Source organism: Thamnophis elegans, chromosome 3 (genome assembly GCF_009769535.1).
Source record: "Thamnophis elegans isolate rThaEle1 chromosome 3, rThaEle1.pri, whole genome shotgun sequence".
In the NCBI taxonomy this organism is placed as follows: domain Eukaryota; kingdom Metazoa; phylum Chordata; class Lepidosauria; order Squamata; family Colubridae; genus Thamnophis; species Thamnophis elegans.
The window spans coordinates 59,317,823-59,331,135 of NC_045543.1; the positions used below are offsets into that span (position 1 = coordinate 59,317,823).

At 39.6% G+C, this 13,313-nt stretch overlaps 1 protein-coding gene across 3 annotated transcripts in view; it reads left to right on the plus strand.

The window, feature by feature from the left end:
- The window catches only part of ECPAS (Ecm29 proteasome adaptor and scaffold), a 73,337-nt gene that overhangs the window by 49,349 nt on the left and 10,675 nt on the right, over positions 1 to 13,313 (plus strand). For all 3 annotated transcript variants that reach the window (XM_032212855.1, XM_032212854.1, XM_032212856.1), the window contains 10 exons: positions 122 to 190; positions 1,422 to 1,539; positions 1,839 to 2,006; positions 5,422 to 5,501; positions 6,342 to 6,447; positions 7,024 to 7,071; positions 7,235 to 7,356; positions 10,019 to 10,169; positions 11,691 to 11,756; positions 12,378 to 12,467. In XM_032212855.1, coding sequence (XP_032068746.1) covers positions 122 to 190; positions 1,422 to 1,539; positions 1,839 to 2,006; positions 5,422 to 5,501; positions 6,342 to 6,447; positions 7,024 to 7,071; positions 7,235 to 7,356; positions 10,019 to 10,169; positions 11,691 to 11,756; positions 12,378 to 12,467 — 1,018 coding nt within the window. The remainder of the gene's footprint in view (positions 1 to 121; positions 191 to 1,421; positions 1,540 to 1,838; positions 2,007 to 5,421; positions 5,502 to 6,341; positions 6,448 to 7,023; positions 7,072 to 7,234; positions 7,357 to 10,018; positions 10,170 to 11,690; positions 11,757 to 12,377; positions 12,468 to 13,313) is intronic.

Sequence of the window (13,313 nt, forward strand, 5' to 3'; positions counted from 1 at the left end):
TGAGAAGAAATTTGACATGTATAAGTGAGGCAGAACCAAGAGACTATATAATCTGATCCCAAAGAGATACAAAATTAATCTCCTTCACAAGCTTTCATATAATAGACCCCTCTCTTTACAGAGTCAAGCATGAAGTGTCTGGGGAAACTGTGATGTTCCAAGGCTCAGGCCTTGGCAAAACTCCAGATGGGTAAGTTCCTTGATTAATCATGCTATTTGTGAGCCATTGTGTTACTTTAATCTATGGCAGGAGTGTCAAACTGGATTTCTTCGAAGACTGGATCAGACGCCTCCAGCATTCTGCCGGCCAAAACAGTGCACAGGGGGGCTTGTTAGCAGAGGTACTGTGGGGGCTTGGGCTCCTCTACAGAAATCAGTTCCTGAAACGGTCAGCTTTATGGGGAGCCATCATTCAAAGGCACTTGGTTCATCCTAGTAAATTGATTCTCTGAACTGCTAAAATGTTCCGTGAGCAGCAGGGAATGAGAACAACGTGAAATATTTATACCATTATGGGAACTGGGAAACTAAGGCTCTGCAGTGATTAAGGGCAAATGGGCCATTGCCATCCTTATTTCAAGTGGGGTATATTTTAACCAACATACCCCCTTCAATCTTCTGTACGGGAGCATAAAGAATAAAAGATGCTTCAAAAACTTGGAGGGACAGTTCAGGTGTATAAACCATGTTTGCACCTGTGGCACCATTAGTGGCATCTAAGTAGAGGTTAGCAAAATAAGTCACAATGAAGTTTGTCAGGCATGCCAGTGTCCAAGTTCAGTGGAGAACAGGTTAGAAAAGTATGATGCATCAGCCTTTTCATACATGTCATAAAAGCCCCTGTTCTTGTTCGTTATGGCTGAAACCCAACACAAGCAACATTGTCTGGATTATAGTTTTGTTAAATCACAGCTGTAGCTGGAACTGTTTGCCAGAACTTCCGAAACATTAAAAAAACCCTCTATTTTGTTCCATTTTGTGCACTCATCTGTTAAGCATTGTGTCCAAAGAGCAAATGTCACCTGTTGGGAACTGTGATCATCTGTCTTTCATAGCTGAGCATGGACTAGAGGCAGCAAATGTGAAACCAAAAACGAAAATGGAAAGCCTTTTACTTTTACATTTAGAACTGTACTGAAGCCTCAAAAAACAAAGAGGGAACAAGACTAAAGCCTTGCCTCTAACTGTATGATCATACTAATTCTGAAAGACAATGGTTTGCTTATTTGATGTTATAGAATATGGAATTGTGTAATGGTGAAAAGATTTTGAATTATTGCATAATTGTCTTAACAAATTTGGTACAAATCTATAATTGAAATATTATTTTGACCCCCATCTCTAAGTGTGCCCTTATCATTGTTTCAGCAAAATAGGACATGTAAGAAGTAGCATTAATCATTTGTTTCTGTTTTCCCAAGCCAGGGTCTTTCTACTTACCAGGAGCTTTGTTCACTTGCAAGCGACCTCAACCAGCCAGATTTGGTGTATAAATTTATGAATTTGGCCAATCATCATGCAATGTGGAATTCTCGGAAGGTATTTGCATGTAATGGGAATGGTAGACATTAGAAACAAACAAAAAATCCATCTATGTTTGGGATAATTTTGAAATACTATATCTTCTGTTCTAAATTCTGATCTGAAGCTCAACATTATGAGTAATTGGGATGAATCCGTTACAGTGGGAACCTTATATAGAAGAGCTGTTGATTCATATACAAAATACATAATGTTCATTTTGCTTGAATAATTTATGTCTGTTACCAGAAACCTGATTGAACATAAACAGGACACCTAAGTGTCATATAACAATTCTTTTTTCTTGGTTTTCTCAGGGAGCAGCTTTTGGTTTTAATGTGATTGCTACCAAAGCTGGGGAACAGCTGGCTCCTTTTCTTCCTCAACTGCTTCCTCGTCTCTATCGATACCAGTTTGATCCCAATCTTGGCATTCGACAGGCTATGACCAGCATTTGGAATGCACTTGTTACAGATAAATCTGCTGTAAGTGAACACAGAATAATTCTGTCCCAATGTCGTCACCTTTTTCCATTGAGCTGTCACCACTTAAAGTTAATTGTAGATTCTCTCAAATGAAAAAAAACTCAAGGGAAGCCTTGTTGGAGAAAAATAATGTCCTTTTCTAAATGTAAGAGGCACAGTGTGTAATCTTGGATGAGGAAAATACATCAAATGCTTGTTTTTTCTTGTTCAGAACATCAATTTAACCTAAAGAATTTATCATTCTTGGGTCCTGCAAATTAGCAAGATGATACAATAGGATGCATTCTAGTGGAGTTTAGGAGGGTGGTGGTCACAACTGCATGTTGTTTATTTTAATAATGTAATATTTATTTGTAAGATTTCTGATACCCTGTTTCCCCAAACATAAGACCTACTTGGGTAATAAGCCCAATGGGGTTTTTGAGCACATGTGCTAAAATAAGCCCATCCCAAAAATATTGCAACATAGCAGCAGCCACAAGGTGACTATACTTGCAGCCTCCTGCACCTCAAAAATAAGACCTCCCCAAAAATAAGGCCAAAAGAAAATAAGACCCTGTCTTATTTTCGGACACACACATACATACATACATACATACATACATACATACATACATAATACATACATATGTTGTATTTGTGCTGATAAATAAATAAAGGGAGACTAGTATAGATCTATTTCAAGCTATTTAGCTCTCATCAGCTAGCCATACCCTTACTGGGAATCGAACCTGTGCTGTATTGCATCTTAGGCAGATGTGTTAACCACTAAGCCACAGAGTTCGACTCCTTATCAGCCAAGCCAGGGTGAAAGGTATCTATTTAGAGTTACAACCCCCGGTATGCCCAAATATGGGAGGAAGATCACTACTTCCAGGGTATGGCTAGCTGATGAGAGCTAAATAGCTTGAAATAGATCTATACTAGTCTCCCTTTATTTATTTATCAGCACAAATACAACAAATGTAACAAAAAGGCAACAGTAAAAATATTGGGTTTCTGTCTGGATGGTCTCTTGTGACGAGCTGAAGGACAGAGAATGGAAGTAGTGATCTTCCTCCCATATTTGGGCATACTGGGGGTTGTAACTCTAAATGGATATACACACACACACACATACATACACACACACATATATATATACATATATATACATATATATATATTTGTTATATTTATGCTGATAAATAAATAAAGGGAGACTAGTATAGATCTATTTCAAGCTATTTAGCTCTCATCAGCTAGCCATACCCAAGTTTGGGAATCGAACCTGTGCTCCATTGCCTCCAAGGCAGAGAGTTAACCATTTGAACTACAGAGAACGACTCCTTATCAGCCAGCCAGGGTGGGAGGTATATACTTAAAGTCACAACCCCTGGTATGCCCAAGTATGGGAGGAAGGTCACACTTCCACTCTCTGTCATTAGGCTCGTCACAAGAGACCATCCAGACAGAAACCCAATATTTTTCACTGTTGCCTTTTTGTTATATTTGTTATATTTATGCTGATAAATAAATAAAGGGAGACTAGTATAGATCTATTTCAAGCTATTTAGCTCTCATCAGCTAGCCATACCCTTACTGGGAATCGAACCTGTGCTGTATTGCATCTTAGGCAGATGTGTTAACCACTAAGCCACAGAGTTCGACTCCTTATCAGCCAAGCCAGGGTGAAAGGTATCTATTTAGAGTTACAACCCCCGGTATGCCCAAATATGGGAGGAAGATCACTACTTCCAGGGTATGGCTAGCTGATGAGAGCTAAATAGCTTGAAATAGATCTATACTAGTCTCCCTTTATTTATTTATCAGCACAAATACAACAAATGTAACAAAAAGGCAACAGTAAAAATATTGGGTTTCTGTCTGGATGGTCTCTTGTGACGAGCTGAAGGACAGAGAATGGAAGTAGTGATCTTCCTCCCATATTTGGGCATACTGGGGGTTGTAACTCTAAATGGATATACACACACACACATACACACACATACATACACACACACATATATATATACATATATATACATATATATATATATAAACATTGAATAAGAAATTGTTTTATCAATAAACAATTATCAGAATACAGTATATACATACACATATAGTCCTATATTACATACTTCCAATATATGTTGTTTATAGGAATACAGCAAATACATATGAAGAAGCCTAAGTCTTTCTAAGTTCCTGCCTGCATTAAGGATTACAGTCAAAAACACAATAGACTGTTTTTAATTATCTATTTATCTAAAAGAAAAAAAAACATGTGATAAGTACATGTGTGAAGTATGAGAACATGTGGCTAGTCGTCATTTTTCTTTTCTGTATTTGTTAGAATGATATTACTATATATATATATAGTAATATATATATATATATAGTAATATATATATATAAAGTCACAACCCCTGGTATGCCCAAATATGGGAGGAAGTTCACTGCTTCCATTCTCTGTGCATCAGGTCATCACAAGAGACCATCCAGACAGAAACCCAATATTTTTACTGTTGCCTTTGTTACATTTGTGTTGTATTTGTGCTGATAAATAAATTTTATTTATTTATTTATTTATTTATTTATCTTTATTTATCAGCACAAATACAACACACACACACACACACACACACACACACACATATATATATATATATATATATAAAGGTTCCTTCAACACATAGAGCAAAATCAACATAGGAAAATCACTGTATAAAACGTATACAGATAGCCCTCTATTTACGACCGCAATTTAGCCCAAAATTTCTTTTGTTAAGCGAGACATTTGTTAAGTGAGTTTTGCCCCATTTTACAAGCTTTCTTGCCACAGTTGTTAAGTGAATCACTGCAGTTGATAAGTTAGTATCCCAGTTGTTAAGTGAATTTTGATCACATGATCATGGGCATGCTGCAGAAGTTCTAACTGTGAAAAATAAGTCACATTTTTCAGTGCTGTTGTAACTTTGAACAGCCACTAAATAAACTGTCGTAAGTCAAGGACTACCTGTACGTGCCTGTGCTATGAATGTGAGGCAACTATACTATAGGGATACGTGATAACAGTATCATGATAATATTTTTTTACCTGCATAATAATAAGCTGTGCATTCATCTATAGTCATCACCACATAATGTTCTGTGCCTCCAAAATAGTTTAGAATAATAGTTTATAATAATTAGAATGATTCTAATTAATCTCATATTAGCCCATTTTGTTATCTTCTTACGCTGTTTCTGAATGATAATACCTACAAAGCAGGAAAAACGCTTTCAAGATAATCATTTTTTGCATTAAGTTTCTGTGTCATTGTAGTTTATTGTTGACTTATAGGAAATTATTGCTATAAATGTTCAGTTTCTTCACTCTTTTCGGTGTGCGAATGCTTTTAATAGTTCAAAATATTTTCTACTGATTCAGGTGGACAAATACATGAAAGAAATTCTTGATGATTTAATAAGCAACCTGACTAGCAATATGTGGCGAATTCGAGAGTCAAGGTATGCATTTCTAAAGTCAGCTCATGATTAAATTAAAATAATTGGTGTTTTGAAAATCAAATACTTACATGCATATTTTCTCTATATTGGGTTTTCAGGATTTATTTATCTAATTCTGTAAGTTATGTGAGCTGTACATTTTGGAGCTGGGGGCAGATTTTGTAATATTAGAGTACAAATATTTGGAAGTAAGTCATACAAGTTAGCAGGAAAGCTTAATTATGAAAAATATATTATGCATAATTTTTTGTTTGTTTTCTACCATATAATTTAAGTTGATATAAGCTGTACTAAATAATTACATTTCTGGAACTTTTTTTGACATTGATGCAAAGTACCATTAGGGACCTTATATAATACCACCCATAATATTTAATTAAGAGGGGTATTGTACTAAACTATAGCAAATAAGCCCTGTCTTTGCATGCACACTCCTATATAACCTAGCCTTCAGTTCTGCTGTGGGCATGAACAAGGAAATATTTATTATGTTGTAGAACTAAGTGAATTGTGGTTTTTGTTAAATATGGTTTGTTTAAAACAGTTAATTTAAATCATTGATGCTAGTTATAGATGAATACATAATCACATTAAGTGTTTCCTTAGAAATAGAGAACATGTTATAAGCACTAATTATTGTAAGATTGCAGTTTGTTTAAAAAGGTAGCTTGAAAAGGGAGATAAATTCTACTTTACGAAATTTAGGTGTACAGGCATTACTGTCTCCCATTATGTTATTCTTCTACACTTTTAAATATTGTACATGTTTGGGGAAACAGAATTTTTTATTTTATTGAAACTTCATATTATCAAAACATGGTAATTAAACTCTTTCCACAGCTGTTTAGCACTGAATGACTTGCTAAGAGGAAGACCTTTGGATGAGATTATTCATAAACTTCCAGAAATATGGGAAACACTCTTTAGAGTGCAAGATGATATAAAGGTACTAAAAAGTTTCATTTTCTAATATTGGGAAATTACTGTAATCATTGTAGGCAAAGAATAGCTCACAACCAATAAGGCTTGTATGCTTCCTCTGGTGTTATGCTGGGAATTCTCAGAACTCAACGTTCCTGAATGATAAACACACTTTTGTTGTCCATTTTAGATTTCAACCTTCATGGCAAAAATATTTGAGCTTTATACATAAAAGGGAAATACTTAGACTAGAAAATGATATTCAGCCTAGAAATTGGGCTGTATTTTGAAAAGTATTTATAGAACATTAAAGGAGTCAGATGGTTTTGATTTAGATTCTTTCCTTTCTCCTCATTTCTGTAAAGCGGGATTAGCAATCTTATTCTCTGCAAGCTTTATACACACAACCCCTTGATATCAAGGAATGTGAATTTTAAATTATTTTTGTGGGTTTCCAAACAAGCACCTTTGTTTGAAAAAGAGATTTATATTTTCTTGAAAATATACACCATTCAGGCAAAATCACTCCATTAATAGTGTCTGAGATTAAAATTGGAAATTTAAAATTTTTCTTTTCCCCCTTTCTCCTTTTCTTTTTCAGGAATCTGTACGAAAGGCAGCAGAGTTAGCCCTGAAAACGCTAAGTAAGGTATATTCTCATAATCACTCCAATAACTTCAAGAATTTTACATCATTCTGTGACTCAGTTTGAGCCATAGCACAAAGAATATCTTCAGAACATCTGTGCTCATAATGGTTTCCATCTGCCATTTGCATGTTGTTGTTTTTGTTTTGTTTTGTTTTGTTTTAAGGTGTGTGTGAAGATGTGTGACCCATCTAAAGGAGTGGCAGGCCAGAAAATCATAGCTGTACTTTTGCCATGTCTTCTTGATAAAGGAATGATGAATACGGTGACTGAAGTGCGGACCCTGAGGTACCTTATCCTTAAATTTTTTTCCCTGCTCACGTTTCGAAATCTCATATCCAGAAACGATTTCAGCAGGACTTTACCCATCATTCTTTCTCTTCATCGCTGAAATGAAATAAATGAATCCAAGGAATATATTTTTACAATAAATGATAATTTCTAGATTCCTCTATGATAGCATCCAGTGGTGGATTGCTGCCAGTTCAGGCAGTTCAGGCGAACCGCTAGTTCCGATGACCAACTGGCCCCGCCCATCTGCACCCGCCCTATCCTGTTCTATATTTCCTTTCTGTCCATTTCCTTTCTGGTTCAGCTGATTCACGCGGCACAGTTGATTTCACACCTCCACTGTTCTACTTATGGGGCTGCCTTAGAAGGTAAGCAGCTGAGCTTCAAATTGCTGTATTTTGAATGCTGCATGCAAGCGTCTTAGGCGCACAAGCACACGAGCACTGAACCTCTTGTTCAACTTGTTGCAGCCCACCACTGGTAGTATCCCATGATTTGCTTAGGTGTGCTTTTCTAATTGAATCATAGTTGGCTGGCCTTGCACCACCCACTAAAGTGATTATCATGATTTATGAACCAAGGAAAGTCAATGTAGAAAATATGCTTAATTATATGCATAATATACAACCACCTAAGCTTAGGTGGGAAAATCATCATTGCACCAATTAAAGAGTCCTACAGTTGCTACAACCAGCTGTGGAAAGAGCCAGTCTAACTTGCTATAAGTACAGCCGCTGAAATTAATAGATTGGATGAAGCTGTCTACCTGGATCCGTTTCAGTCGGGTTTCAGGCCCGGATACAGCACGGAGACGGCATTGGTCGCGTTGGTCAATGATCTCTGGTGGGCCCGGGACAGGGGCTGCTCCTCTGTCCTGGTCCTATTAGACCTCTCAGCGGCTTTCGATACAATCGACCATGTTATCCTACTGCGACGACTCGAGGAGTTGGGAGTGGGGGGGCACCGTTTTACGGTGGTTCTCCTACCTGTTGGGTTGGTCACAGTTTGTGTTGACCGGAGGGCAGGGATCGACCCCGAGGGTGCCCCAGGGGTTGGTTCTCTCACCCCTCCTGTTCAACATATATATGAAACCACTGGGTGAGATCATCCATGGTTTGGGGGTACGGTATCATCAATATGCTGATGATACCCAACTTTTCATCTCTATCCTAAACCACCCAAACGATGCCTTCGACGTGATGTCCCGATGCCTGAAGGCTGTGCGGATCTGGATGGGGAGGAACAGGCTCAAGCTCAATCCCTCCAAGATGGAGTGGCTGTGGTTTCCGTCATCCCGATTTGTGCATCTTGTTCCATCTTTGATGATAGGGGGAGAAATTTAGACCCCTCAGAGAGGGCCCGCAATCTGGGCGTCCTCCTGGATACGCGGCTTAGTTTAGAAGAACACCTGACGGCCATGACCAGGGGGGCCTTTTACCAGGTTCGCCTGGTATGTCAGTTGCGCCCCTTCCTGGATCGGGATGCTCTGTGAACAGTCACTCATGCCCTCGTCCTTTCTCGCCTGGACTACTGTAACACTCTCTACATGGGGCTGCCCTTGAAGAGCACCCGGAAGCTTCAACTGGTCCAGAATGCGGCTGCGCGGCTTATCATGGGGGCACCCAGATGCTCCCATGTTACACCCCTTTTAGGCGGCCTGCACTGGTTGCCGGTTGTCTTGGTGTGATTCAAGGTACTAATTATAGCAATAGCAGTTAGACTTATATACCGCTTCATAGGGCTTTCAGCCCTCTCTAAGCGGTTTACAGAGTCAGCATATTGCCCCCAACAACAATCCGGGTCCTCATTTTACCCACCTCGGAAGGATGGAAGGCTGAGTCAACCCTGAGCCGGTGAGATTTGAACAGCCGAACTGCAGAACTGCAGTCAGCTGAAGTAGCCTGCAGTGCTGCATTTAACCACTGCACCACCTCGGCTCTGTGACCTTTAAAGCACTCCATGGCTTAGGCTCAGGATACCTGCGAGACCACCTACTGCCACTGGTAGCCTCCCATCGTCCAGTGCGATCCCACAGAGTTGGCCTCCTCAGGGTGCTGTCGGCCAAACAGTGTTGGCTAGTGACCCCCAGGGGGAGAGCCTTCTCTGTGGGAGCGCCTTCCCTCTGGAATGAGCTGCCCCCGGAGCTTCGTATAATCCCCGACCTCCGGTCCTTCCGACGCACCCTAAAAAGTTGGCTTTTCCGGCAAGCCAGCCTGGCCTGAACAAAACAAAACAAATTATTGATCACTGTTAATTTTAATTTGATTTTTTTTTTAAAAAAATGTCATTGTCAATTTTAATTGGGTTTGGGATATTCTATTTAATTTTTTTTAACTTTTGTATTATGTGTTTTTTTTAATGTTGTACGCCGCCCTGTGTCCTTGGGAGAAGGGCGGCATATAAATCTAATAAACCTAAACCTATACCTAAACCTTTTGATGAGAGAGACATTTATGGCCCAGAAAGTAGATAATATAAGCTTCCTGAGAATTTGCTGCATTTCATTTATCTTTTGAACTACTTTGTTTTAGCGAATGGAAGTTAAATTCGGGAGCAGATTGTTTTCTGACACCTAAACAATATTCATTATGCGGCTGGATGGATTACCAGCAATGGAGAGGAATGCAAATGTGCTTGTCTTCCTCATTTTTATTTATAGCATTAATACCCTGGTGAAGATCAGTAAAAGTGCTGGGGCCATGCTAAAACCACATGCACCAAAGCTCATCCCAGCTTTGTTGGAATCCCTGAGTGTTTTGGAGCCTCAGGTCCTCAACTACTTAAGCCTGCGTGCTACAGAGCAAGAAAAGGTAAGGGCACCATGAAGTAAGAAGATTTCTCATTTATTTATAAAAAGCATCAGCTATGCTGGACTAAAGGCTGTCTAGCAGAGGAGGGAATGAGATTAGTTACATCATCAGTTATTTTCATACAGTTGAGATATCTACATGATATTTTAATTTTTAATTAAAATTCATAGTAAATAATTAGCAGTGTATACAAATTAGCTTTACTTAATTTGTTTATACTGTTTAACTAAAATATTGTCGAGTTTAAAAATTTTATGGGAATTATTCCTCTTTTTTAAGGAAATGTTTGTCTTTTCAATCACTCTTAACATAATATTGCTTGTTACCAGTGACGTGCGGTGAGGTTTATGGCTGGTGAGGCAGTTCTCTCCCCCGACACCCCACTGACTAAAGCATTTTCTTTCGCCTGCCTGTGCTCGCAGCAGAGCTCAGGCAGGCAAAAGGAAGCGCTTTAGTCAGTGCGGTGTCGGGGGAGAGAAGAGAATGCCTAAGTATTCTCTCCTCTCCCCCGACACCCCACTGACTAAAGTGCTTTCTTTCGTCTGCCTGAGCTGGCAGGCTGCCGTGGATACAGATGTGGGCAAAAGAAAGTGACTTTTGCCCACCTGTGCTGGCGGGCTGCCGCTTTCTTTTGCCCACCTGTGTCCGCGGCAGCCCACCAGCAGAGGCAGGTCTTTCGACCGCCTCTGCTGGCGGGGTGCCGCGGACACAGGCAGGCGAAAAAAAGTCTCTTTCGCCGGCCTCTGCTGGCGGGCTGCTATGGACACAGAGGTGGGCAAAAGAAAATGAATTTCGCCTGCCTGAGCTGATGGGCTGCCCTCCATGCCTCTCCTACCCCCTTCCCTCTCTTCACTCAAACAAACTCTCAAACAAGGACACACACAGACACACAGACAAAGTTGCACCAGGAGGATTAAGTTTGAATTCCTCCCTCCGACCCACATGTACATGTACCTTTTCCAGCTGTTTCACAGAGGATTTCAACTCCGCTCTTGCCTGCCATCATGAAAAGAAAAAAAAATGCAAAAGGAAAAAGGCAAGAGCTGAGGTCAGGCTAGGCTAATTGCTGCCAGAGTCACCATGGATGACTCTGCTTAACTGTTTAAAAAAGCCTCTAAAAAAAACGCCCTCTACAGGAGGCAGGAGAACGACGTGCCTCATCTACGTCAGGAATTTTTCGGCTTTTAACCCTTGCTTAACTCTGCTCCAGTGATCATAAAGTCAGACTAGATGAGGCACGTGGTTCTCCTGCCTCCTCCTGTAGAGGGCGTTTTTTAGAGGCTTTTTTAAACAGTTAAGCACTAACTAGAGTCATCCACTGTGACTCTGGCAGCAACTAGCTCAGCATTTTTCCTTTTACATTTTTTTTTCTTTTCATGATGATAGTGGTGAGGCTTTGCCTCCCCTGCCTCCCCTGACTGCACGTCCCTGCTTGCTACTATGCATCCACATGGGCCTTCTGTATTCTCTTGTCACCTTTTAAACCCTAGGTTTTCATCCTTTTTTCTTTTTATCATTAAGGCTGCAATGGATACTGCAAGACTAAGTGCTGCTAAATCCTCCCCAATGATGGAAACTATAAATATGGTAATAATTGACTTTAAGTTTTATATAACATATATAAAGTTTTATATATGTCCAAGAAAGATTGCAAGTAATAATGAAATTACTGTGATTATAAGTGATAGCAGACTATTGGTATTTCATATAATTATTTTATTTAGTAAAGGAAAGCTGGTGTTATAGCAGGAAGTTATCTACTTCTAATAATATCTTGATCAATAACCAGGAAGACAAGATTCACAAGATTGTTTCATGAGTTTTTAAAACAGGCTAGCTTTCCTGACATAACAGGGATGCAAATAAAGTAAGGGGTAAAATAGCCCTGAACACTTAACACCTCTCCCTCCCCCTGTACACACTTATATGCACACCCATACAAAGGAAAAAAAATAGTGGTTGTCATTTCTGTTTTTATGATAAGCTACACTTTAAAAATTGATGGCGAAGCAGCCATTGATAGACAGAAAAACATTTTTGCAAAGAAAGTACTGGATAAAAGTGGATGTATTTTAAATTGCTTCTGCTCCAACAGTAGTTCTTCCAGCAGAATGCTAATAAGCAGCTTGTGGGCAACAGTCTAGCAATTTATTTTATTATATTAATCTCTTTGGATGTTTTGATTTTCTTTTGGTTTTGTTTCTCCAGTGCTTGCAATATTTGGATGTGTCTGTTTTGGGAGAGCTAATTCCTAGGCTCTGTGAACTGACTAGAAGTGGATTAGGCATTGGCACCAAGGTATGCTTATGCTTAGGAAAGAAGGGTTTTGCATGAAAGTTAGGAATGCTAAGCACATATTGAAATTTGCATAGCCACCAACACATATCTATTTGTGTAATTATAAGTATACAATGATTTCATCTTGTGATGTAAGTGAATGTAGTTTGTAAGACCTATGCAGAAATGGGCTATTGGGAAATTCAGGAGAGAAAGTCAGGAAAGAATGATAGTGTTATGTGTTATGCCAGGGCTGTCGACCTCGATTTCATAGAGGGCCGCATCAGGATTGTGTTTTACCTCGGGAGGGGGGGGGGCAATTCGACATCACTCATGTTGAGGACACCTGTGGTGGCCTGAACACTCTGCCAGCGAAAAAGGACCTCAAGAGATCCACACACTCCGTTTTCGATGGCAGAGACGCTGCTGGCTGGTCCTTTGCTGTTCCAGGGTGGCCCCGCGGGCCAGATCCAGCCTGCAACCTTGAGTTTGACACCCCTGTTTTATTTAGAAGGTGATGCAATTATATCACATCAATTATGTCTTCCTTGGCAGTGCCATTGGTGGCGTGCTGTCGGGACTCTGCCATTGCCATTCTACTGAGATGAACAGTGACTGTGAATATGAAAAAGTCTTAATGCTTGGGGGAAGGATACTTGGGGGGGGGCAGATAACATTGGGGCAATTCAGCTAACCTAAAATTTTTAGATATTCTGCACTTGTAGATCCTGCAAATAAAATTCAATAATGAATAATATGGTGGCTATTTCCCTGTTATTCATACTGTCAGAATTCTGACTAGTGGTCTGATTCTCTACGTAGGTAGCCCTCATTTACCGACTGGCAACTTTGTTGCTCAGCTATGCC